Raw genomic sequence first — 27,487 nt, 5'->3', positions numbered from 1 at the left:
CCTCCCTGAGCTCCAAGGACAGCCTCCACTGCTGGCACTTGAGGTGTATTCTGGGTGCCTTTAGCAGAGCTTTCCTTAGTGTATCAGTATAATGGGAGTATGAGGGTGACATGGCCAGACAGGTTGGCCGTTTTCAATGGTGCACCAGGTAACCTTTTCTCAGTTAGCTTTTTTTCAGTTAACTACTCTCTGTACATCCTTTCTGGGAAAACCAACACGAGAACAAAAAACATGTAAATTCACCATCACAGCCAGTACAGGTACCTTCACAGAACTCAACAAAATGTATAGAAATTTTTTCGTTATTGTTAACTGTCATTGGTAACAACAAACATAACTGATACTCTCCAGTTTGAGGGGTTTCACACTTTTAGTGAATGTGGAAAGAGTCTCTGCCAGCTGAAATTCAGATACCGGTCCAGAACCAGAACAGATGGAAGTGCTTTTGAGGCAAGTGGTCTCCAGAAGTGCCTATAAGTTGTGTCACTTTCTTGGCCGCAAAGTCAGATTTAAACAAAGCAGCAGAGGTGGACTTGGGTGAGGGTGGGCTGGGCTGGGGTGGGGGCAGGTACAGAGAGGCACTGTGCTTTACTGGAACAGGCCATGTGACCAATCACTTAGCACAGTGCTCCCCCTAGTGGCAGAACCAACAGCACCCCCTTGGAGCAGTTGAACAGCTATTGCTCCTGAACATGATCAAAAGCAAGAGCACATTACAGCTAAAATACCAACTTGTCCTCTTTCTCCTTTCTGCATCCCAAAGAGGCACAACTGGACCCTGTTGGTTTGAACCTATAACTGATAAACAAGTTCCTGGCCCTTGATGGGAAACAGAATACCCTTTTCCACTCTTGTTCTGAAGACTCTAGCATGTATTCTCCCCATGTCTGTGTGGGTTTCCTCCCACGGTTCAAATGCATGCTGTTCATGTTCATCCTTAGTGTGTGAGCGACACAGAATGTGTTCCACTGATGTATGGATGAGTGACCCAGTGTAAGTAGTCTATCTAGCAGTGTAAATCACCTTGGTGAATAAGGTGTGTGGGCTGATAACACTACATAGTGTTCACTGGAAGTTGCTTTGGAGAAAAGTGTCTACTACGTAAAAAAATGTAATCGTAAAAGTAAATCTAAATGTTAGACAAGACAAAGGTGAAATATGAAGACCACCTTTCAATTCAGTTTGGGAGAACAGTGGAGAATGAGGGTATTGTTACTGTGCTCTTAATTCTTTGTCCCCCTAAAAACTCCTAACCTTCACAACCAACTCAACTTATATAATGGCATAAATAAACTAATGGAGAATTGTAGAAGGCTGCACTACATCACACAGCTGGAAAATGTATCTGTAACAGATCCAACAGGAAACACCTTTTGAAAAGGTCTCTTCTGACATACACCTCTCCATGTCAAACCTCCATTGTTTAAACTCTTCTCCTTTACTTCCATTCCTGTCTTGATTTTCCAGTGAGTCAGATTTTCCTCTCCATCTGCAACTGTACAGCCCGCGTTAGGTAAAACATGTTGAAAACAGATTGCAGTTTCCTTCAAACTTCACATTACACACCTCGTTCTCTGATTTGAAGTATTGTAAACTCAACGGCATGTGCTTCATCGTGAACGTGTACTTTAAATTCTAAAACTGAGTGAGGCTGGCTGATATGCATGCTCTTTGCTTGGAACATCCCTAATGATGGCTCAACATTTCTACAGCACTCTGGCAAGGTTTTAGTATGAAATGTCATCTGGGTCTTTGCTTATATATCCCAGGGCTTTAAAAGCCTTGAAGATTTTTGAGCTGTAATTGTAACTGTCAACCCCATAATTAACTTAGTGACATGAAGCTCATGGAGCAGGATATGGGTCATCTGTATAATAAAAAAAGTCCCCCCCCCCCCACACTTAATTCAAGGAGAGCTGGAGCAGGATCAAAAATAAATAAAAGAAAAATTTGTAACTTTGGAAACAACGGACCTCACCAACTGACTACCAAGCTGTGACCAGGAGACCCCCTAAAGTAAGCAGGTGAAAAAAAACTGCAAGGCTTAGTGAATCCTGGCCACCAGTCTCTGAGAACATGGTCAGTCTTCAATAAAAATTGAATCAGACTAAAAAACTAATAAGCCAAGGTCAAAGTGAATTTTATTTTCCATCTTGGCCATTTATTTTTTACATTTTGTGCATTCGTAATCAGAATTTTTTTCCACGTTACATGTTTGATTTGCCGTGGAAGCTGCCCTGTGCTTTGTTACACAAGGCTGACACCGAAAGGCCTACAGCTGTATTTAATGTCTTACCAGCTTCTTCTTTCAAATCTCTGTGCTGGAGCGATCAACCCCACATTCGCAAAAAACCCTCATTCAAAATTCAGCTCAATGGGATCTCCAGCAGAGCTCACCTATGAGGGCTGTTTGGCAGTCCTGCTGTCTATTTTATAAATGAAGAACTTGCGTGTGGAGCAATGAACTAATCCTGACCTGAGTCAATCACATGCAATTAAAACAGCCATTTAATTACCTCACACAAGCTTCTGCTGAATTCAAATCAAAGATTTGAACCTCTGATGAACAATGAGTCTTCCACCAATTACACTTAGGCCCCCGCTGGTCTGTACTGCATATACAACAAAACAACCACAAATAAATTGTTTTGAATTACACATTATAATCACAGACACGCAAACACACACACACAACCAAAGACATATGCATAGGCACACATAACACATTTAAGAAAGACATATAGATTTTTTTTTCAATTTTTATTGAACCCAGCCTCTTTTCCCCCATTCCAGTTTGCTTCTCCAGGCTCCACAGCTGTCTCTGACTGGGTCTAATCATCCAGAATTGATGGCTGTAGAAGAGTCCAAGACCCCCAGTGAGTCTAACAGCACTGGCCTTGGCAGAGGCAGGGACAAATGAGGCGCTAGTGCCAGAGAGATAATCATACACTGCAGTGGACCTCTCCTGCCTCTCAGAGCTGTGGGCCTGGAGGACTAACACTCAGCTGGGGAAGAGGGCAAAGGGAATGCTAAAGAAATGGAGAGAGATGGAGAGAATGTGGGAAAGGCTGAGAATTGAAAGGCTCCTCCGCTAACAGCGGCACGCTCTTCCTAGTGTTATCTCAAAGGGTGCCGTTTGTCCAGCACACATGGTGCAAACACACTCGCCTCAAAACGTAGCGCTGGCCCTCAAAAGCGCAGCGTGAGCTTTCAGACCAACAGCGAAAGACGAAGGACTGAACTGTTATCAATGCGGTTGGGCCTGAAAGCAGACAAACCCAGCTTTTTTTGAAGGTAGTCCACAGACATCTGTATCTGGAGGAATATGAACTCTGGACTTCAACTTCATGTCACATAAAACTGTGCCCAGTGTACCGCTTTATAGGTTTTTTTTGAAGTCAACTAGTGCATAAATACGCAATGTGCTCAGATTGAACCATTCTCTTTGCACAGAAGCAGATCTTAAGACCCACGTTTTATTTCAGAAAGATTCTATATTTATGTAAACAGGTTCTATGGTATTAAATACAAAATGCACTGAAGTCCTAAAAGCAAGCTCAGAGATCCCTAGATTTCAAAGCTAAACACTGCATATTATTTAGTGTTTACATTGCTGAATATTAATAGGGTTATACATGAAAAGTAACTGTTGTATAGAAAATGTGATAATGAAACTTTTTAGGTGAAACATTAAAGCTTCCTGTGTCAGTCCCCGTAGGATCTGTTCATATTAACATTCATGCAGTGTTTCACTTCCCTACATCACAAAAGCCAGAACATCAACTGGGATTTACAGCTTCCTAATTGGAGAAGAAAAAAAAGCAGACTTTAAAAAACCCAGTGTTACTTAAGTAGAAATGATTAAAGTAACAGAAGCTTCAACCTTATGTTGCCATGGTTACCAAAAAGAAGACAACCACTTCCCTTTGTGTATATGTGCGTCAGCAAGGTATACATGAAAAACTAAAAATATTGCAATAAATAACCTTATTTATTTAGTCATTCGTAGCACATGAAATGGGACTACCTAAAATCAGAAATGTAGATTTGTTCAACCTCTTCAGGTTACACCAACTAATATAATTCAAAAAAGAAATCTGATATATCTACTGTATACTTGTATTCTATTATTGAGTACATAACCTATATAGTTCACATCCGCTGTATGATTTTACAATAAAAAAGGCAAATTACTGCAAATTAGCTGCATTTGGTGTACATTAGGGTACATAGCTTCAAAGATGCTATAGACATGAACCTAAAAGTGCTCACAGCTCACAGATACATTGAGGTTAGTGAGGACAATGCATGTTCATTTTAGTCCAGGAATAAAGGAGTTTTGCATAGAAAAGCTAAAGTTAAGTACACTGTGTGTAAAAAAAAAAAAAAAAAAAGAAACCACCCCCACTCCCCACCCCCCACTCCCCACTCCCCATCCTGTCCTGCCCTCCAAGATCATTTAATGTAAAGTGCTCAAACTAATGGGGTAAGGCAGACTACTGGGTCTAAGGGGAAATATAGCTTACACTAGCTACAGGGTTAGGCTTTTCATTTACATAACAAAGTAATGCAGAAAGTTTTTAGGCTAGAAACTAATGTTTCATCTGCGGATCCACATTAACATCTGTGCCAAGTTGTGGTGTTTAGGACCCATAAAAACAGGATTCCCCTGGAGACCTGGAAACTTCTACAACATCCACTAGTGTTCTTGCGAACTTGATTTCAGCTCCTGTAGGGGAAGCCGGGAGCTCAGCCGGGTTCGTCAAACTCAAACGAAGCGTGTGAATCAAAATTCACCCATGGCCTCTCCTTTTTCTCCCTGAGGCTGTGAGGCTGTCCATTTCCTCCTCATTGCATGAAAAAGTCCTGCTTCTTCACGGACATCAGTTGTATAAACGAGCAGGATCTCTTATGAAACCATGTTTCCCATTTTAGTGTGTGGAGATATTTGTTTCTATCCTTGGATGAACCAACTGAACAAACATGTCCTTTTATTCCAGCACAGAACTTGCCAGAAACACACTAAATTTCCATAGAAAAGTTTGATTGTCACTTTTGCAATGTTGTGCACTAGAGGGTCTTACATGTCAAACTTGCTGAACTATGTCTGTTCAGTCAAAGAAGTGCTGGTTTGACCCTCTTTGAGCTCCTCATGGGGGATACCCTCCTCCCCTTCTGGTTCCACTGCTTCCACCACCTCTTCATCTTTCTTCTTGCCCTCCTCTTCTTCCTGGCACCCTGACACAACCATTTGTTCTGCCTCCTCACCAGTAGATGGCCCGGAGGGCTTTACCTCCTTCCCACTGCGATTTGACTCTTCTGGGTCTGACTCGTCTATCTCCTCTGAGACAGAGTAGATTTTGTTGGGGTTATGGCCTGGGTTGTTTCCCCGGCGCTGTCGCTGAAAAAGGCCAAAGTTTGAAATGTCTCGAGGGAAATCCTTCCTCTGGAGTCTCTCCCGCGAGCCAGTGGGATTGTCAGCCGGCAGGAGGGCAGAGCCATTGGCCAGCCCATTAAAGGCCTCCGATGGCTTGGGGCCACCAGAGCTCTGTTTCAGCATGGTGGTAACATCGAACAGGTTAAGCTTGCTCTTCTGGTGGCCACTGGGGGGCGATGGTGTGCACTTGAGTGGGTGGTCGGGGTATGCAAGGCTGGAGGCCCCTGAGCCCACTTTGGACCCCTGACTCTTCATCATTCCCAGGACCTCATAACGGAAGCTAGAGATGTCCTGCTTCAGTTCCTGAAACAGGAGAAGGAAATCAAAAGCAGCTCAATGAAAACTGGAAGACAAATGCATGACATTTATTTTCAGAGAAAATAAGACAATCAATAACTCAAAGTCAGAACGGTGCAGCCCAGATTTTTTTTTTAAAAAAAAAAAAACCAAACCATTTACATTGTGAAAGCAGCTAATAATGTTTTAATGTCACATGACATTTATAGAAATTACTGCGATGGCTTTTGGGAACAGTGAGGTAAACATGTTCTTGTTGTAACAGCCAGCATCATGACTATGTGTTGAGAAATGTGTGCTGAAGTATGTGTTTTCTAAGCAGTCCACCCTATATATCTGCTAAAATTTTATAGCTTGCTGTGGGTTTACTTCAAACATCATACTGCCATGAACAACATAAAAGTTTTATACTATGTATATCACAGTGCCAAAAGCAATGAACAATGACCCTTTGGATTTCATTTAAATGTACTTCATTGGCCAGTGTTCTTTTGCTGAATTAGTCATTTTTACTGAATTAGTTTAGATTTTAGTACCCTACTCAATGGTCCAAAAGTATGATTCTTCTGGGAGAAACTGGAATCCCTGATGTTATAAATATAGACACTGAAATAGTTTTACTCACTGCCCATTGATGGCTGAGAACCTGTTAGAGCCTTATTCATTTTGTTATCTTGTAAATGTAGGAGAGACTGAGAAAGACTGCTTTATAATTTACCAGCTTCCTTTAATTATTCAATTATATCTATTGTTTAAGTTACTGAGGAAGTTTTTCAGCAAATTAACCAAGCACCAAAATTGATATCATCCTGCTGAAGGAGACTTCTCACCTTGAAATTCTCTTCCGTCAACCCTTCCTCCTTCTTCGCATCTCTGATCATAGCCGCCACATATCTCTTCACTAAATTTCTCAGCACCTCCTGCAAATGGAAGGGAAAGAGAAAGAGAAAAAAAATGTCCCTAACATCAGAATCAGTTTTCAACACTAAGAACGGTAATCTTTGCACCTGTGTGATGTTCAGTATAAAGTGTAAAAGTGAGAGAAGAATAGAACAGATTTATGGAGCTGAGCATAAAAAGACCACCTATTGCAGGATCTCCAGGAAAATGTGATTTTAAATAGCTTAAGTCCACATGGCAGAGAACACATGCAGGCAGCACAATAACTAATCTGTGTCAATAGCGGACATCATTACCTGGTACTGATGATTTAGTCTGAGGTTCTCAGCTGCCCTTCTCTGCAGAAAAGAAAAAACATATCGAGATTATATTGTGTCTGGATGGCACATAAAGACAACCTCATGCTTATTTCTTTTTCATGCGACCGGAGTGCAGCCAAGCGTGTGACATAAAATAACATTGCATCCAAAATATCAGAGCTGGTAGTCATCTGCTGGATATTTATTCATTTGTGTCCAGTTGGCACCGACAAGTTGGCGCAAGCTGTGCTTTTGAGATCCTTTCTGAAATTGCATGATATGCCTCAGCTGAATGTTTGTGCAACTCAGAGCAGAAAGGCAGTTTTATTAGAACAAATTCACATTTTCGGCAAAAGTTCATTGTTTAAATGTGATGATATCAACTAATATTAAAGACAGGCAAAATCTGAAAAAAGCAAGGCCTTACCCCTAGAGCTCCAAATGTTTCTGGCCTTTTTGACTTGGTCTTTTTGAAGATGTGCCTCTTTATCCACTTGATGAGGTACCATGCTGACTTGGGGCTCGGGATTATGTTAAAAGGAGATGGCAAGGTGCCCCCTTCCTCAAAGTAACTCATCCACAGCTTGGTTCTAGCAAATTTCCACTCAATGTCTGCATGGTCCTAGAAAAAAAATGCAAGACAACTTGGACAAACTTGACCAAAGGGGAATGCAATTCCATGTAACAGAACCAAGTCACAACAGTGACAAACTCAAACAGAAAAATACTTAATATAGCCTGAAACCAGTTATGTGTCCTATGATAATGGAAAAAAAAGAGAGGAAATGATACAGACATGGCAACTATAGAGATAGAGAGTTCCCAAGAGACTCACGGCAATGTGCTGATAAGAGTTATTCATCATGGCAATCAGCATGTTGAGAAGAACCACAAGCGAGATGATGTTGTAGGTGCCGAACATGGTGGCGCCAACAAACTCGGTGAATTCGTGGTCAGGACCAACATTGGTCACATAGAGGTTAATCAGGCCAAATATGGACCAAAACAAGGACTGTAGGGTCTCAAACAACCTGAATGCAAGAATACAAAGGCAGTCTGTTTATGCATCATGTTGGGTATCTGCATAACAATTTTTATATTCCACTAAATTATTAGAATCATCTTTATTAATCATACCCTTAAAGTTATCTGCATAACAAATATGCAACTGGACTGTCACACACACTGTATTATTTCTGCAGCTATAGAAGAGTCTCAGTGTTTGCCATCATTGAATATCTCAAGTAGAGGTGAAGAGTGGAGGCCTAACAACATGGCTAGGATGGCTGCTCCAGGCCATAGGGTACATAAACTGCAGCAGACTCACGTGGAGAAGGCGTTGTTTTGCTTCTCACAACGGATGCCCTTGCAACTTTTGGTTTCATTGGAGCCCTGGGTTTCATAGTAAAAGTATAGCTGGTTGAGACCATTGGCAAAGGCCAGCAGCACCAAGCAGTAGATGAACAGAAACTTGAGGATGTCTAACAGCATGCGGCCCAGAGAGATCTGCAGTGGACCCAGGTGCGAGTTGGCCGTGAAGAGTGAGATCAGCCTCAGTGAGCTGAAGATGTTGGCAATGGCAAACACAGCTTCCGCCACTAATGTGGGATGCCACATCTCCCAGTTGTCCCTGGGTTTGCAGCCGCTGTACTGGAGGGGGAGAGTAGGACAGAGAAGCAGTGGGTGTGTGAGCACTCTGGTGTTCCATCTAGCAAACATTTCAAACTCAGCCTTCTAAAATGTATACAACTGCAAATATGTCAAATTAGTGGCCAAGTCTTTTACAGTTGATTTTCTAATATCAAGTGGTCTGGCGGAGCTCCCATTCTTCCCCTCTGACTCTTTCAGCCGGTGTCCCACAGGGCTTGGTATTGGGTCCTCTTCTCTTCTCGATCTACACCTCCTCCCTCGGTCCGGTCATAGCCTCCCATGGATTCAAATACCACTGCTGTGCTGATGACACCCAGCTCTTTCTCTCCTTTCCACCTGGAGCATTAGACATTTCTGCACGCATTGGTGCCTGCCTGTCAGGTATCTCTGCTTGGATGTCTGATCATCACCTCCAGTTCAACCTCTCCAAAACAGAGATTCTTCATCTCCCAGCTGGCCTGTCCTCCAAACACGATCTATGGATCAACCTGGACAACTCACTCATTTTGCCTACCTTCTCGGCTAAGAGTCTGGGAGTGATGATTGACTCAAGTCTATCTTTCTCTCAGCACATTGAAGCCATAACCCGAACCTGCAGATACATCCTGCATAATATCCGCAAGATCCGTCCTTACCTCACAACCGAATCTGCCTGACTACTTGTCCAGGCCATGGTGACATCCCGTCTGGACTATTGCAACACTCTCCTGTGTGGCCTTCCCGCTACTGACATTAAACCTCTGCAGCTGATACAGAATGCTGCTACACGAGTTGTGTTTGATTTGCCAAAGCGTTCATATGTATCTCCTGTACTCGTTTCTCTGCGCTGGCTTCCTATAGCTGCCCGGATCAAATTCAAGACCCTGGTTATTGTCTACAAATGCATCAATAAAACTGCTCCCAGCTATTTACAAGACTTGATCAATCACTACACCTCAGCCAGACCCCTTCGCTCGTCTACTTCCACTCGCTTGGTGGTCCCACGCACGAAAAGTAAAGCACAGAGGTTCTCTGTTCTCGCTCCGTTGTGGTGGAATGACTTCCCCCTCTCACTCAGAACTGCAGAAACTCTGTCTACATTCAAGAAGGGTCTGAAAACTCACCTTTTCCAGAGTCACTTTGCCCAGGATCTCTCAAGCTCATATATGGTGTAAATGCTCAGGCACTATAACTTTATGATCATACCTAGATAAGCCTTTACATAGCTGCTACTCCTGTATTATATGTAAATGTTTGTGTACCTTTTTAAAAAAAAAAATATTGTAGGAAGGTGGTCAGGATTAGTCTATCCTGAGTCCCTGAGTTTTGTGCACCTACTCGTGCGATGAACATTGGTGCATAAAGTGGAAAGAAAGAAACTAGGTTTACTTAATGACGTCTGCAACTATGTGTCTCTTTCTCCTAATGTAATGCAGAAATTGTATTTTCTCTGAGATGTACGTTGCTTTGGAGAAAAGCGTCTGCTAAATGAATAAATGTAATAGATAATGTCAGGATCTAACCACCAAGAGTCTCCTCACCTTCACATAGGCGACTATCTTCAGGGAAATAGTTGCCAGGTACAGAGAATTCATGACAAAGTCCATGAGGTTCCACCAGTCATGGATATAGTCTTGGAGTCCACCATCCCACATTTGTTTGATCTCAGTCCAGATGAAACCTACAGATTGAGAAAACATGATCTTGGAAAGTTTTTAAATCACTTGACAGTTACATAGTCTTTGACCCCAAAAAACAGAATTAGCTAAGTGCACAAACATACAGGATGCCAGTCATAGCTATGTTCAAGTTTCTGAGAGGGAACGAGGATATTTTTTAGTCTTGAGAAAAAGGAGAGGTTTCATATTTGAATCAGTAGTGCAGTGGGTTTGGCTGGGTTCTGTTCTCTGGTGGGTCTGGGGTTCCAGTCCTGCTGGGGGTGCCTTGTGCCCTGGGTTAGGCTCCGGCTTGCTGCAACCCCACTCGGGACAAGCGGTTTCAGTCTATGTGTACTCTGATATTATCTGTAATAAAAGTCCCTTTACTGACAAAACATTTGATGACCCTGTAAAATAAACAAGCTCACAGAGTGATTATGAGTTTTTATAATCCTGCTGTTACCTCATTTTTGTTTGCATCTAGGCTGCACATGGCAACTCTAATCAGCCCAATCAAAATTGCCTTCAATGTCTTTTTTTATTAGGATAAGAAAACTGAAATTGAACGCATTTGATTCTTGGGAGCAGATTGAGAACTTTCTAAGAATGCCCTAAAATATCATCTTGGCACCAAATAAAGCTTATATGCATGTAAGATAATGAGGATAAAAAATATGAGGTCTTTTCTGAAATTTTCCTTTCCCTTGGGGGAAGTGCTTAAGGTGTTCTAGAACATGAGTTTCAGATGTTTTTGTTATTCCCACAAACAAATACTTAAACATTTCAGTGTTTTCATTCGTTTGTTTCTCATTTCAACACATTACACATTTCCCTCCTGTTTTTGATTTTCTAATTTATGTTTTGAAGCACAGGGAATGGAAAGCATTTGGTCCAATTTGCCAGGCTTGCTTTTCATTTTTGACCTCTGCTCTCCTTAATTTTGTCCTCAGCTGAGCTATTACCAGGTGTTATGCTAAGTCCATATGATTTCCTCCCTATGGCACATTGGGCCAGGAAGCGTCAAGCTGAAGGTATATGCTTTTCTCATTCTGGCTCGTGCCTACTGGTGGCTATTTTCAAACCCTGTGGATTTAAACTGGAAGACTGACCAGCGCTGGACCAAGAGCACTGAATGACTGGCATTTCTTTAACTTTGGAACCGAATCATAGGGCACCTTGGCAGCCTACTCCATTTCAAAATGTGTGAGGGTTGCCGTTTTCGCTTACCTAGGACCCAGGGTAAAATCATCCACTCCACAGTGGTGGGTGCAGGACCCTGACGATTGGGTTCGGTGGACACGACGTGCTGGGAAGCCAGCAGCAGGAGGAAAAGGAAGGTCAGGTAGGATGCTGTGTGGCAGATGAACTTTATGAAGGGCTTGCGGATGAAGAGACCGTAGCGACTCTTGGGGGCAATCAGGTAGCAGAGGGAGAAGACAGGGAAAAGGAGGCCAATGAAGACACAGGTGAGGAACTTCCCTGCCCAGTGGCGCCTCCTCCAGCCTGGAAACTCGTCGTACCAGCGAGATGCCAAAAGCTGCTGGCAATTTGGCTGAGCCACAAACTGATTAATAAGAAGGAGAAAGAAGGAATCAGAAGAAAAACACACCCTAAAACTGAAAAAATCACAGAGAAGGAAAAAGTCTAGAAAAATATAGGCTTCCTTTAAATAAGGAGCATAATTTGTTCCTGAAAATCTGCTCGCAGCATGAATTCTTGTGAAACAAACCCTTGATTTCCATTCATTTAAACTGAAAAAATAAATGTGTTCCTGAGTTTAAATGGCTCAACCATACAAAATTCCGGCCTTATATATTAAACACCATATAATTAATTCGAAAGCAAGTCAAGAGTATCATAAAAACTCTGAATACATTTAAATCTAAGCTTTAGAGCCACATATCCAAAACTGTTGACACAACACACATACATGCTCCTTTTTCCTATCCCTTTTCCCTCTAAAACCTGTTCATTTTGTTTATTCTTCTACTTTTGTATTTTTATGGTTTATTGTAAATTGCTTCAGATTAGTAACCTAAGTATCACTCACACACACACACACACACACACAGCCTGAAGCCACTTGTCCCAAGCAGGGTCACAGCAAGCCAGAGCCCTACCTGGCAACACAGGGCACAAGGCTGGAAGAGGAGGGGACACACCCAGGAGGGTTGGTGCCAATCTGTCCCATGGCACCCCAAGCAGGACTTGAACCCCAGAACCACCAGAGGGCAGGCCCTGGCCAAACCCACTGCACCACCACACCTCCCCAACCTAAAAATCTTTTTTCTTTATTATTAAGTGCATTTAGAAGCTGTTTCGGGGATTCTGTATAAAATTCTCACTCAGTTTTGAGAAGTGCTAATCCTAAAGCAGGATCATTGCGGTCTAGAGCACTGGCCGCCAAGCTAGTCAGGGTACACCCTGGACCAAGCACTAATTCATAGGTAGTCTCACACACATTCATGCATGATAAGTAATTCAGAGTCAGCAATCCACCTGGAAAGGATACCTTTAGACTGTGGGAGGAAAAAGCACATGGATGAAACCCATGTGAGCATGGAGAGAGCGTGAAAACTTCACACAGTGAATCGGGGTTAAACCAAAGTCCAAATGCAAAGTACAGGTGTACATGTAACCTTGTGAATGTTATGGCACAAATTAAACATGTTCCTAAGTGCAGAGGAATGGAGGAACAGGTGAGTCTGAAGATTGGCAGATGGGAAAATGAGTCATGCAAACAAATCTTTCTGACTTTCAAAACAGATAGAGAGCATTAGGCTGATTCAGATTAAAAAATTAAGTAGTCAACAGCCTGGTCAGATTCAGGGAGAAATTCAAGGTGGGCAAATCTGCCTCATTCAAGTTTTATTTTAAGGCTTCCTTTTTAGCCCAGTTATGTGCTGTAAAAGATAAAAGATACACTTCTGTACAATCAGTGCTTTCATCTTGTCAACCTGTCAGGAGATTTGACACATTTCCATTTATTAACTGCAAAAAGCAGACTGACAGGTTTTTTATTATCTAGAAATCTGAGAGATGATGTATGGTTTACCGTTACATCAACAGTAATAGGTAAGAAATAACAGGGATTTTAACTGGCATTGCTTTGTTTATTAACCTTTTAATGATTGCAGATAAAAAAAACAAAAGAACTAAGAACTTTTAAACCGTATATTCTAGGAAGTGCCATTGTTTTTCTCAGCAGGCTCTCAGCATGCACACACACACACACTCTCTAGCTGTACAAACAGCCAATGTCATTTACAGCAACCCCAAGCTAATTTCCAGCCAGAAACACTGTGTAATTCTATGCAATTAATTCTATTTAATCCATGTGTGTAACATTTGGAATATTGTGTTTGCCATGGGTTTAAATTATTCAATAGCTACTCAGAAGGAATCAGTCACATGCCCTGAAAAAGAGACAACCCCAACCAGTTAAAATTCAGTTCAGTTTCCTCCAGCTGATGCTCCACTGAACTGAGACAATCGTAATTCCCCAGAGAGCAACTTCAGATAAATTAAAAGTTTCTTTCAGCAACAACCTTGATCAATGCTCATGTCTTGCTCCTACTGGCTTGTTTTATTGCATTTCTGCCTGTTCTGCTACTTTTGGAAGTACACCTTGACCTGAAATAAGTCGCAAATGTTTGAAATAACGTCTAAAAAAAAAATCTCTGCGAAGACACCTCAGAGAATAGAGGGCTGCATGCGCTCAAAGAACAAATCGATGTGAAGCACGGTACATTAAGGTGACGAGCCTACAATCCACACGTGAAATGGTGTATGGTTAGAAGGCTTTTAAAACAATATAGAGTACACAATATTAATTGTAAAAAAAATAAAAATAAAAAAAAATCAATAAGCTATAAAAACACTACACAAGTGTCAAATTGGAACCTATGATATACGGGAACAAATGACTTACAGAGAATTACATCCTTGCTGTGTAAGGAAGACTTTTTTCTGAAAGCTTAAAAAAAGCCCTGTTATGTTTGCTCAAGGTGTATTTCATTGAACAAAGAGCTAAAGGGCAGCTCCTGCAGCTAGTAGCATAGTGGCTAGAGCTGCTGCCTTTGGACCTAAAGGGCACAGGTTTGAATCCTACTTCCAGCTGTAGTATCCTTAAGCAATGTACTTACCCTAAGTTGTACCAGTAAAATTACCCAGCTCTATAAATGGGTAAACTGTGGTAGGTTCTTCAAAGGAAAAGCATCAGCTAAATGAATAAATGTAAATGAAGAGTAATGAGCTCCAGTCCCTGCAGAGTATGCTGCTATCCACTTGGACTGTGTTTTACTCTGTTCTATGAGAACTGGTGTTCAACACCCATTCTATGAATTATTACACTGCATCTGTGTTTCCTGGGAGAGGGGGTGCGGTGGTGCAGTGGGTTGGACCGGGTCCTGCTCTCCGGCAGGTCTGGGGTTCGAGGCCCACTTGGGATGCCTTGCGATGGACTGGCGTCCCGTCCTGGGTGTGTCCCCTCCCCCTCTAGCCTTATGCCCTGGGTTGTCGGGTGGGGCTCTGGTTCCCTGCGACCCCGTATGGGATAAGCAATTCTAAAAATGTGTGTGTGTGTTTCCTGGGATAAGATCCTGTGGGGGGCGCTAGCCAATGACAAATGGCACAATGATAGATGCAGTTCATTTTCATAGCCCTGCTTGAGCTGGGTTTGGATACATAAGAACCAGCCTTCTTTTGAACAAATGAGGGAGGCTCATGGCTCAGAGACACCAGCTGACTTGTGCAGAATGTAGCCATAAATATGCCTGTCAGAAATATGGATTTCTTGCCAGATGTTTCTCAAGTATTCTTGTTAGCTGGACTCTGTGGGGGTTTTATAAAGCTTTAACTGTCATACAAAATTATCACCTGTAAACTAACACGAACAAGAAAGAAAAATGCTCCATTAAACAGGCGATAGGAAGCCCTAGTAAAAACTCAAGTTAAATTTGTCTTCGATTTTGTCATATTTGAAACTAATTTAGGGAAAAAAAAAAAAAATTGAGCATAATGCAATATTTCTTTTTTGTAGTCCCAGATTATTGGTGCATAGTAAAAACAGCTTTTAATTTTCCTTCAGTACTCACTAAAGCAATATACATTAACCTGACACTTTTCTCCAATGAGACTTAAAATGTCAAGCTACTTTAGAATTACTTACTCATTTAGACAACTGGGTAATTTTTTACTGGAGCAATTCAGGGTAAGTACCTGGCTCAAGGGTACTACAGCTGCAGGAGAGATTTAAACCTCCAACCTTTGGGTCCAGAAGCAGCAGATCTAACCACTATACCAGCTGTCTCAACACACAAATATATACACAACACAGAGTCTGAAACTGTTTGTTGCAAGCAGGGTAGTGGTGAACTGGAGCATAACCCAGCAACACAGGGTGCAAAGCTGGAGGGGACACACACCCAGGATGGGACGCCAGTCCGTCACAAGGCACCCTAAGCAGGACTTGAACCCCTGACCCACCACAGCAGGCCCCAGCCAAACTTGCTGCGCCGCTGCACCCCCCTACACAAATATAGTATTTCACAATACACCTAAAATTTGATTGGTTATTTTGTGCATGAAGTCATGTGTGTTTCCTGGCCTGACTTGTTCAGTATTGAGGTTCTACCATGTTTCTCAAGGTGTAAAAGCATAAATCACTGTTGGTCTTCAAATGGTGCGAACAACAATATGTAGGGGCTCTTAAGTGCTTACTATTAAGTCATTAGGCAGCAGAAGCTTAACTATGCATGAAATGTAAGTAGATGGATGTTAGAGCTGTCAGGTCTGAATGGGATTTTGACACTTATGACAGGAAGCGTGACAACAAATGGAAAGAATTAATTTTTTCCACATCTTTGTTAAGTTAGACCTCTTCTAGTTGTAGTGCTGGAGGTTTATTAACCAGAGCACCATCTCATCACATGTTCTTTTTTGCAATGGTCTCAAGGTACACATAAAAAAACACAATTACAAACCTACGCTCAAATAAGGCCTAAAATTCCTTTATACTAGAAAATCTCAGTTTTGTTTACAGATGTATTAACAGTGGAATAAAAATGAAACACACAAATTTTGAGCAATTAGCTCCCCGCATTTTAGGATTGCTAGACATTAATGACCTTCAGCCTTTCACCAATCCAGCAGGGCCTTGATATGGCACTAATGGAATTAGAGGATCTTATTACATCATGGACTTACTTTAGATTTGTTAGAGGCTGAGGTTCAATCTGGGAACAATCAATAACTCAAAGTTAAGGAAGCACTTATTTTCATTCCTTTTGATCCTCTATTGCTCAACATTTCTTGCTAGTGAAGTCACTAAGAGGGAGGGCCTTGTTTTTTCTCCATGAGTGTGTACAGTCAAAATATAAGAATCACTGCTATATACAGTATATAGTGTATGTACTATACACTATTTGACTACCAAATGTTCAGTTGTGTTAGATATTGCCATTTTAGTTTTTTACTTGGAAGACTTTTGGCCACAGATTTTTATATCTTGGAATCTACAGTGATTCATTTTTGCAGGTGAATAATAATTTATTCATGTAGCTGGTGGAACAGCTTAATAGGACAACAGCAATTGCCCATCTAGGATTTCCAGGTGCAACATAGTGGTTACAAGTGCATTTCTTTAATCTTTAACCTCATTTAGCACAGTAAAACCTATAGTCAAATTCACCACTGACATTTCCTTCCTGATGTCTACGCCATCAAGACCTCTTATGTTTTGTTTCACAGCTTAGACTTGTGCCGTATGGTCTTCTGCATGTTTGTTCAGGGGTGGTTGCCACCAAGGCAGGGGGGCGACCGCCACCGCCGAGCACACGAGATACTACCGTGCTGCGGCTGAACTGACTAGGTTCTCAGTCGCCATGGGAACAAAGACGTGTAGAGATTCCTCTCGAGTTAAAGACCAAAGTAGGCACCCATGAAAGCCAGCCGCAGCGAATGGAAAAAGAGAGGCAATTTCACTCAGGGCACTCAGATGTAGATTGTCAGAATGCGGCAGACGAAATCCTCTCTTCGCCCCTTTATAAGATGGCTTCGATTTCACAAACAATCCAAGCTTCCAGTTCCAACAAGCTTACGAAGAGGCTCAATCACTTCCAATCACTCATGTCCAAGAGAACAACAAAAAGACAATATGGGAAAATTTTGTAAGGCTTTGCATGCAGTACAACGTGAATTATGCCATTGTGATCATCACTGCAAAAGGTTTGAGTTGCAATAGCACTTCATTTTCAAAGGGGGGCAGCAGGGACCAGTATAAATATCAAAGACGCCTCGGTCTTGTTCAAACTGTTGGACCATTTCTTGTGACAATTAACATCGGATGTAAAAATTAAATTATGTCCACATGAGTAAAAGAAATTTTTTTAAAAAATCTGCACCTATAAGCTGGGTTCACTCTCAGGTTCAAGGGGCAGCCCCAATGTTGGCGGCACGGTGGCACAGTGAATAGCGCTGCTGTTTCATAGCACCTGGGTGGTGCGAGAGAATGTGGGTTTGACCCCCGCTCAGTCTGTGTGGAGTTTGCGTGTTCCCCCTGTGTCTGCATGGGTTTCCTCCAGGTGCTCTGGTTTCCTCACACAGTCCAAAGACATGCTGTTCAGGTTCACCCCTAGTGTGTGAGTGACAGAGAGAGAGAGAGAGAGTGTGTGTGTGTGTTCCACTGATGTATGGATGAGTGACCCGTTGAAATTAGTGTATCTAACAGTATAAGTCACCCTGGTGAATAAGGTGTGTGGGCTGATAACATTACATAGTGTCCAGTGTAAGTCACTTTGGAGAAAAGTGTCTGCTAAGCGAATAAATGTAAAATGTAATGTCTTGTGCCCCATGTTGCACACTGAAGTACCTGCACTATTCTGACATTTCCGAAAGCTGCAGTTTCCGGTTGAGACAAACACAGCCAGGCTGAGACCAACATGAATAACAAAGCTAAACCAGACACACTCTGAATGGTGAGGTTTTAACCCCATTTTAATAGCCTTTGGTTGGAGGCTCACTGCTTCTCTCCACAAATCAAATTCACGACATCTGTCCACCATCTCTTTCAGGCAACTCATACTATAGACAGGCAAACTACATTCATTAATCTGAACTGAAACATTAACTACTATGAAATCAAAGATATAAAAGAAAATCTGATGTAAATGTTAGTAACAGCAGAATATGAATAACAAAATATCCTTTAACCCTATTACGACATATTTATGCCATAAAGGCAAGGTTTATTAACATTTTCTAGGCCCCAGACCCCTTTTATTATCGAAAGAAAGCTAAGCACCCATTTGGGAAAAATGTCCAAAATATTGCACTCGGTTTATTGCACTGACACCTGATGATGCTCACAAATAATTACATCATGGATGTTAATAGTATAGCTATACTTTCATTTTGTGTTATTGTCAAATCAAGCCTGCACTTCGCAAACCCCCTGATGTCCATCTACTGATGCCATGGCATCCATGGACCCCAGGTTAAGAACCCCTGCTTTAAGGGTAACCACAAAGAAAAGCGGTGATTCTATCAATGTAGCCAGCAGTGCCACTCCGGTGGCAGGGCCCATTAACCTCAGGTGGGGTGTCCCTGTACCGAGATGGAGCAACGATTAGGGAATACCACCACAATCTCTCTGTGGACCCTGTCGCTAATGCTTCCCAGTCTCCCAGTGCTTGAGTGACAGAACTATTATCTTGGTGGGAAAAAAAAAAATCTGTAACTGTGTGGAGAATCGCAAGAATGATGCTCAGCACAGAGAGAACTAACATAAAAGAGAGGGAAAGGGTCCCAGAACATGAAGCAAAAATATAGAAGTTTTTTTGTGTAATTCCGTCAGCTGACAGATGTTGCTCCTTCCATAAAAAATCCGTTTGTCTACCTATCAATCCATGGATCAGTACATTAAAACTTTCAATTACAGAAAAGGCTCCTTTGCGACTGCATTAGAGTGCCTTATCATAAGTTGTGCTTTGCCCTCTAATAAATAAATCTACCTCACTTAATAAACAAGAGATAAATCTTCAGGCCATTCTACCATCACAATGTCCAAAGGGGCTTTCAGCCAGCAATCGCCATTCATCACGGTCTGCCTCCCTGTCTGACTGCCCACATATCACCTAAAGTCCACCCAGCCCCACATGCCCTCAGCATAACCATGAAGCCTGAAGTTGGCTCCAGGAGATGAACATTCACCTGCTGACTAGGAATTAAAAAAACTAAAGTGTGCGGTTCCACAGTGTAGCGTACTGCATCTGGAACTGCATCATGAAATCAGGAACGTCTTTCAACCAGTCACTCTTAGACGGTTCTGACTGTGAACATGGTGTTTAAGTCAATATGATGTAGTTGGTCTTTAAGTTAGCTGTGGTCACCAGGGAACAAGAAAGTTTGGTCCATCCATCCTTCTAACATTTACTCTCCTCCTTGCTAAGTAGCCAAGTGAAAACCAGGCACCTCACCTCCTTCTGATGGTACTTGATGGCGAGTTTGAGCCTAGCCAGGTCATTATTGCTCTCCTCCTCTAGAGGGTTGATGCCATCACGGAAGTTGAGGATCAGTTCCAACTCGCGGGAGCTGCGCGTTTGATCCAGCAGGTCTTTAGCGAACTCCTTGCACTGGTGTGAGAGCTCCTCATACTCTGACTTGAACTCATTCTCCACCTTGCTGAGCTCCTGCAGCTCCCAGCTGAGCTGGAAGGCCGTTAGGAAGGGGTCCTCGCTGGACAGGGCAATGAGCGAGGGGCTGGCCAGCGCACGGTAGATGTTGAGGCGGGAGCGGGAGTGGCGCAGGCTATCCACGTCGGAGCTGGAGACACACTCCACACAGTTGCAGCGCACTTCGTGTGGCTGGGGCACGGACACACCCTTCTGCACCAGAAGTTTGATGATCTCATAATTGTTGGTGTGGGCAGCCAAGATGATAGGCGTGATGTCGGGTGTGAAGTCCGAGAACTGCTTGTCCAGGAGGACGGGTGGCACCTGATGACCAGCGAGGAGAAAGAATGTTTATCCGGTAAGGAAATTAACAAGTGGTCCAATGCTAGAGATTAAAAGAATGAAAAGTTAAGTTTATTCTTTAAATATATCTAGCTCAGTCTGTCTCGAACCTCCCTTTTGAAGCATTCAAGTTATTCTTTAGCAATAATATGGGAGTTCTATTTAATGTGTTATAATTTGTACAGAGCACCAGCAGTTCTGCTCCAATGTAATCAAAAGTCCATCATGATTTATATAAACCAGGGTTCCCTGTCCTTGGACCCAGGGAGAGGCATCTGCAGGTTTTCATGCTACCTGAGTGCTTATGCACTTGATTGAGCTATTTCACTAATTGGACTAATTTACCCCTCTAATTTAGCACTACTGAGGCAGTCGGTTGCTCCAACTGATGGGGTAAACCAGCACATACAGTTGCCCTGTGGGACCCAGAATGGGAGCCTCTCATGTAAACAAATTATATCCCATGGCTCCTATTCCCCATGTGCCCCAGGAGAGTGCCTCGTGGCTACAGCACTGATTCCCTTTCCGTTTCCTCAAACTTTTAATGATGAGCCTGGCAGTGCCATAATAGGTATAAAAAAAAAAAAAACGGACACACAGAAATCAGGAGTGAAAAGTCGTGTCCTTTGGGTTCATTATCCAGTCGCAGATGTGCCTGGGGCTTGGGTGTACAGGATCCTAATTTAGCTTTCACTTATCACTTGTACTTTCAAGCACAAATAAAGGCTAGATTTACTTCTGAGAAACGGAAAATTTTTGTTCCAATTTTTGGACGCATAGGACTTTTTCTGCACAACACATAGGGTGGCACAGCGAGTAGCGCTGCTGTCTCACAGTGCCTGGGTGGTGCGAGAAGACATGGGTCCCTGCCCAGTCTGTGTGGAGTTTGCATGTTCTCTTCTGGGTGCTCTGGTTTCCTCCCACAGTTTAAAGACATTGCTGTCCAGGTTCACCCATAGTGTGTGAGTGACACAGAGTGTGTTCCACTGATGTATGGATGAAGGACCCGGTGTAAGTAGTGTATCTAGCAGTGTCAATCACCTTGGTGAATAAGGTGTGTGGGCTGATGACACTACATAGAGTTCACTGGAAGGTGTTTTGGAGAAAAGCATCCGTTAAATAAATAAATGTAAGACAAATTTTGCTGAAATATTACACGTCTTGAAAGCTCATTAGTATTACACTTCTTCCTGTTGTATAAAACAGCAAATTTTATGGCACAGCACACTACCGAGCATGAAAGGCATGATCCTGCCTCCCCATGTGGTCTTCCTGCAGCACACCTTTGCTGCTATCACACTGCTTTGACATTACAGCAAAGTTACGAGGATGTTGCTGCGGCTGCGGCCAAACGGCTCAGCTTCCTCATTACACCTTTCAGAAAGGAGTCCATCGATCATAGCAGGAGAATAATATATTTCATTCCAGCTCGACGATGCAAGGAACCGGATCGTGCAAAATATCACAGCTTGACAGTTAATGCAAAAAAATGTACTGCCTCCAACAGAGGTTTGGTGACACCACAGCACAGTGACACAACCTTTCTCTCACGGCAGACGAATACCTGTTTTTGGGCTTATTAAAATAACAGAGAATCTTCCTCGATTATTGTCAGGGCCTCGGGGGGTGGATGGCAGATATCATAACAAGCTTCCACTGTGCAATCCTTCCCTTTTCCCTTGAAATATCCACCTGTGAGACAGTGAGCGTGGCACCAGTAAAGCATACGTTCACTTGGTGCTAACTGAACGAAGTGTGTCTGGCTTCTTCGCTGTGACGAGCAACGAGCCACCGCAGGAAAGCATACGCTTTTTATTTGTCAAAGTGTGTTCTCACACCACTGGCAGAAAAAAAAAAAAAAAAAGCTTTCAACCTATTGATTAGCAACAGTCTGATCCACCGACATGGAAATTTCAACATTTGCATATCACACTGTCTAATTACGGATTCACAGGAACATTCAACGGCTCGAACATGCAGCGGCGGCAGGGAGAGAGTGTGCAATGTGACCCCACCCATTGCATGTGTGTTTGAGAGACTGTGTTCTGCAAGGAAAAAGAATGTATATAAAGTGCAATGTTTTAATGAGTGGATGTATCTGTGCTTAAAATGATTGGTACTGCAAATGTGTATGGAAGAAAGTGTAAAATTTTCTATGCATTCATAGCGAGTGGTAGTGTGCACATTTGTGTAGCACTTGTACACATGGAGTGGGGGTGTGTTTTCAAACATATGTTTGTATGTGTATGATCACGGTAGCACAGCGATTAATGGGTGACCATGGTGGTGTACCAGCTAAGGCTGGTACCTCTCAGATCTTTACCCGTGAGTTCAAATCTCAGTGTGTTTGTGGATTTCTTCCTGGTGCTCTGGTTTCTTCCCACAATTCAAAGACATGTTTCAGGGGAATTGGTGGCTCTGAATTGTCCTTAGTGTAAATAACTTTGAGTGAATTTCATGTGATGGCCTGGAGTAAAACCTAGGGTGTACCCCACCTTGTGCCTGAAGCCTCCTGAGACCGGCTCTGGATTATCGCAACTGTCTAAACAAGCTGTGCCTAAAAATGGATGGATGAATGTGCTCAAAATACTCGGTCCCTTTCCAAAACCCTGCTTGCACACTGTCTCCCCCTCCCCAATTGAACTCACCTGCATGCCCCCACTAGGTTTCTTGTGGTTGAGCAGTAATTCCACTGCTCCAACCACCTCCTTGCGGATAGCGTGGAGCAGGGCATCGCCCACGTACACATTGTAGCTGAGCAGCAGTTCGATGATCTCCAGGTTCTCGTTCTCGATGGCGATGAGGAGCGCTGTGCGGCCAAGGGGGTCGATACAGTTGATATTGATCTTGAAGTAGATCTCGGCCTCTTCCAGGGCATGCTTGACACTGGCGTAGTCGCCTTTCTCTACCGCGTTCAGGTAAGCCTTCTCCAACGGCGAGAGCTCTGCCTCGGCCCGCACGATACGCAGCGGGATGCGGTCCCGGTAGGAGGAATTGTCAGTGCGCCGAAAGTAGAGCTGCGACATCGCTGCTAGGCCATGGTATAACACTGAGCTCACAGGCTTAGACAGAGAGAGACATAAGAAACGAGAGGAGAGATATCACATGGGATAATGTGAAAAAAGAGTCAACAGTGAAAGCAAGCAGCCAGTCAGTTCCCTCATTCATGACCCCACCTACCCCGAACCCTCCCAGCATACCCCTGATATAACAAAAGACTTCAACAATCTTGTGTTATACATGCAACACAAAGAGCTGGATGCTAATAGCGGCAATCCAGTTTTAACACCTTTAAGTCCATATTTAAACTCACAGCTTTAGGGCTACAAGTTACTGAACTGCAGGCCACATGTAAACTTTGAACAGCCAAGAGATGCCCCAGTAGGGATTGCCATTGTATGTGTGCAAAAGGATGTCATGCATTATTATTATTGTTGTTGTTGTTGTTGTTGTTGTGGATAATGCTCTTGTCCAGAGAAACTTGCAAAACCCCAGAGTGAGACAACAAAACTTAAAGGGTGTGCTAAACAAGGTTATGAATACAGGAACACAAAGAAGAGATTAAACTATGATTTTGTGGTAAGAATAACTTTAACTCTCAGAGCCAAGCATGACTAAAGTGGTGATTTCTGGTGCTTGAAAGAGAAACAGTAAAATATACTTTATATGAGCAATTTCACAATGGTCTACTAAAATATAGTGGTTTAAAACTAAACCATTCTGGGTTAGTACTGAAAAGAACAAGTGTTGGCTTACAGTCCTGTTCAGTTTATCAGTTTATAGTGATGACCCTACATGGTGAGTAATATTCCTAGCAAAGACACTGGATCATAAAAAATAATGACAAATAGTACAGTGATTTCTGTAATCCAACTGTGAACAGTTCTGTAAAAACAGCACAGGGAATTATTCCAGCACATAAGTTAAACTTGTAATGAAAACTGACAGACACACACTAGGCAGAAACAACCCAGTACACTTTACATTTATTCATTTAGGATAGGATTTCTGTCTTACACCGACCTTACACTTTTAATTCAGTATTTTTGAAGCATTAAGCAACATTACATAAGAATGTATAATATCACAGTTGGGTAGAGGGAGTGTAGTAGTTAACGACATCGACTTATAGCTCTGATCCGGGTTCAAATACTAGGAGAACACCACCTACTGAGTACTGAGCATTGTGAGCTTGTCTTAATATTTTAATGCTACATTGTAAGTTGATCTGGAAAATGGAAAAAAAATGTCATCAGCTGCTTGGGTACCAGGAGAATGTTACGAAAAGGCAAATGATTGTGTCTTATATTATTCTACAACAACGAGGATTTCCATGGCAATGACACAACACCTACTGGTGTGTAACGTCTCAAACTGGCCCAGATGTAGCGTGTGTGTGGGATGTGCCTTGACACCAGCCGGTTATTAGTTTGAGTCCATTTTCATTTGATAGTTTCCCACAGTCTGCTCTGATTAGATCTCAGATTGTCCGAAGGCAATGGACCAGAAACACAGACAGAACGTTAGATCAGTGTGTGACACTCAGTTATAGGTTCTTTTCAGGTGTTTCTGATGCTCAGATCCCAAAACAGTCTCCATAAGAGCACCCCTTCTTCTCTTGCAATCCGGGAACTAAACAAATAACACAATAAATTAGACTCTCCTAATATTAAATACTTTCTGGACATTTTGAAAAAAAGGGCTGGTTCTGTAGTCAGGAACTGGGTGGGGTTGAAATTGAATTTAGCTGTTACATCGGTAATGTAACTGGTTTATTGAATCGTTTAATAAGCTGCCCTCGCAATTGAGTTATCTCTCACTTAGATGTTATGTTAAATGTTCTGAAAGGTTATTGCTGGGAAAAATTAATGGAATTAAGGTTTCTTGTTGTGGCCTTCCTTGCCTCCAGGAAACAGCTCCAGGCAGTGGCCTGAAAATATGCAAGGCACTGGAAGACCAAAAAAAAAAAAAAAAAAAAACATTAGCAGAACCACTCACTGGAGTTATATACAAATAAATATATGGGGAAACATTCGAGTTACTTTAAGATTTTGGGGACACATCCCCTACCGCACCGATGCCTACCTAGGAAATGACATTTCTTACACTCGCTCCGAGAGGGAGCTTCCGCATTCATACCGTTTGTTGGCCTCATTTGCTGCTGAGGGAACACAGAACACGGGTTCAAAGTGAGCAGTACACATGGCCCAGAGTGCCAAAATTCACCCTCTTCCCAGCCAGTCCAAAAAAGGCAGGCTTGTTCCACTGGAGTGAGCCTTTAAATAAGGGCCCTCATCCATGACCCTCCCGCAGTTCTTTGGAGACCCAAAAACTGAGTAGTGTGACACCATCATGTCAAGTACTGGGAGTGGGGGCGCAAAAATATCATATCATAAACTACTCATTCGAGTTATACGCAAATATGGAGTTATACGCAGTTACACACACGCTTTGTCACCACTAAAAACCACACGTGAACGTTCCCGCGGGCGGTGCGACGACACGCAAGTCATTCGATCGCACTTGACCTGAGCAACTACATCTTGTGTCATTCTGACACTTCAGAAACCGCCGCAGCGGCTGAGCAGTTCGGCGGCGCGCGAGGACAGGCGGCGCGCGGCGCGTCGCGCGGGATCCGTCCGTGCGGGTGCAGCGCGGCAGAATCGCTCCCGCAGCCACAAACGTTACGTGTGGCCACGTCTGGGACCGCAGATCCTACTGGGTATTCCGTGGCTCGTAATAACATACATTCAATCAGTGGCAGTGAATTAGGAGAGCAAGAATTCTCTGGTTTGCCACACGCCGGTCTTCGAAGCCGCAAACCTTTTCACCGCGTCTGTCACGTTTTACAATAAACGCTGCGGGCACATCGTCGCGAAAATGACGAGTGTAGAAGAAGAAACATTCTCATTATTTGAGCCCTGCCTGCCGCGAGGGCAAACGTGAGTGAAGTAAGTGACAGTACAGCACCTCGTGAAGCACGCAGCCGAAACGACGTCCTTTGATTTTAAACGTGAACTTTTAATTCTGTCTAAATCAGTTCAGGCGGGAGCCGAAAATAACAATTCGTGCCGAGGCGAGGGATTCTCTGTCCACTTTTCCCTGATGCAAGCGGACCCTCAGCATCAAGACTTATGCCATTTTACCATTCATGTTTCTGCAAAAAAAAAAAGGCAATTGCAACGTATTATTATTTCCGAACGACTGCATTACAGTGACTTATCATCTGCGAGCGATTCGTTCTGAGTGCACTGTTACAGTGACTACAGTAACATAGATAGAATGCTGCAATGTGAGGGATGTTTTAGGTATCGCCGGTAATAAATAAACACATGTTCAGGTAGACATGTCATGACAGTCATGTGTAAAAATGACAAAACTAAGTGGAGTCAGTCAGCTGACATGAACTTAGGTTCTGCATATGAAACTTACCACCTGCTTCGCGAGTTTTGCGTAGGCTGCTGTGGCACTTCTCCGAATAAAGCCACTATTTCACATTCATTCCCGCCAGAGACGCGCAAACCGGGTGCGAAAAGTCAAGAAGTGCAGGACGGTGGAGACGGAGCAGCAGATCGGTGCGGCCACGAGCAGCTCAGGGTTCCAAATGTGAAAAGGCAGAAGCGGCGCCGTGGTCGCTCGGCGAAGGACGTAATTAAATGGCTTTAACCATTCTCCTCCTGCTGAAGGGCTTTGCCTTTCCGTTGTGCAACAGATGACGTGTTAGGGAAAAATGTTTTCTTCTGATTCATGTCCATAGCGGGTCTGAATATTCCAGCGGCACGACCTCCGCTTGGGTTCCTCTCATTTTTTATTTTATTTGATCGGACCTTCGCTAAATCACAGAACGCGCACAGTGAGAGAGCGAGCGAGGTGTCCTTCCCCCACCTCTTTCTTTCGGCCCCTGACTCTGTGTCATTGGCTGTATACCGCGCGCGCGCGCGTGTGTGTGTGTATGCGCGTGTATAGTGCCTCGTGCTTGTATTCTCCTCCTGCCTCTGCACTCTGGTGTGATGTGCAGCCCTTGATCAACTGTTGCTGCGGGGGGCCGCTCGTCTCTCCGCACTGGGGGTTACACTAACACTGCGGGTTATAGTTATGGAGCCCCAGTCCCATTCCGTCATACACGACGCGGGCCGGGCCACGCAACGTAGCTGGGATACCGACTATTTCGGAAGAAAACAAGATCAATTTGTAAATGTCAAGAAGGGAAACCACTGGGTGCATTTCTGGATGTGCTATATAACGATGGAAATG

General features: G+C 43.1%; 1 protein-coding gene across 2 annotated transcripts; it reads right to left on the bottom strand.

The window, feature by feature from the left end:
• Positions 1-4,453: 4,453 nt before the first annotated feature.
• trpc4a (transient receptor potential cation channel, subfamily C, member 4a) lies at positions 4,454-27,073 on the bottom strand. 2 transcript variants are annotated; one of them, XM_018755049.2, is made up of 11 exons: positions 26,666-27,073; positions 22,882-23,295; positions 19,697-20,215; positions 11,448-11,784; positions 10,104-10,243; positions 8,261-8,583; positions 7,769-7,964; positions 7,361-7,555; positions 6,931-6,972; positions 6,565-6,654; positions 4,454-5,740 (listed from the first exon to the last, which is right to left on the bottom strand). In XM_018755049.2, exons 2-11 carry the CDS (start codon positions 23,257-23,259, stop codon positions 5,102-5,104), a joined length of 2,859 nt encoding a protein of 952 aa, XP_018610565.2. In that variant the 5' UTR covers positions 23,260-23,295; positions 26,666-27,073; the 3' UTR covers positions 4,454-5,101. The 2 variants fall into 2 exon arrangements, with proteins under 2 accessions (XP_018610565.2, XP_018610566.2); XM_018755050.2 differs by having other exon boundaries at positions 11,448-11,625.
• Between the last annotated feature and the right edge of the window lie 414 nt (positions 27,074-27,487).

Source organism: Scleropages formosus, chromosome 4, assembly GCF_900964775.1.
Source record: "Scleropages formosus chromosome 4, fSclFor1.1, whole genome shotgun sequence".
Classification (NCBI taxonomy): Eukaryota; Metazoa; Chordata; class Actinopteri; order Osteoglossiformes; family Osteoglossidae; genus Scleropages; species Scleropages formosus.
The sequence above is the reverse complement of the archived record's forward strand: the minus strand, read 5'-3'. Positions and strand labels throughout refer to the sequence as shown.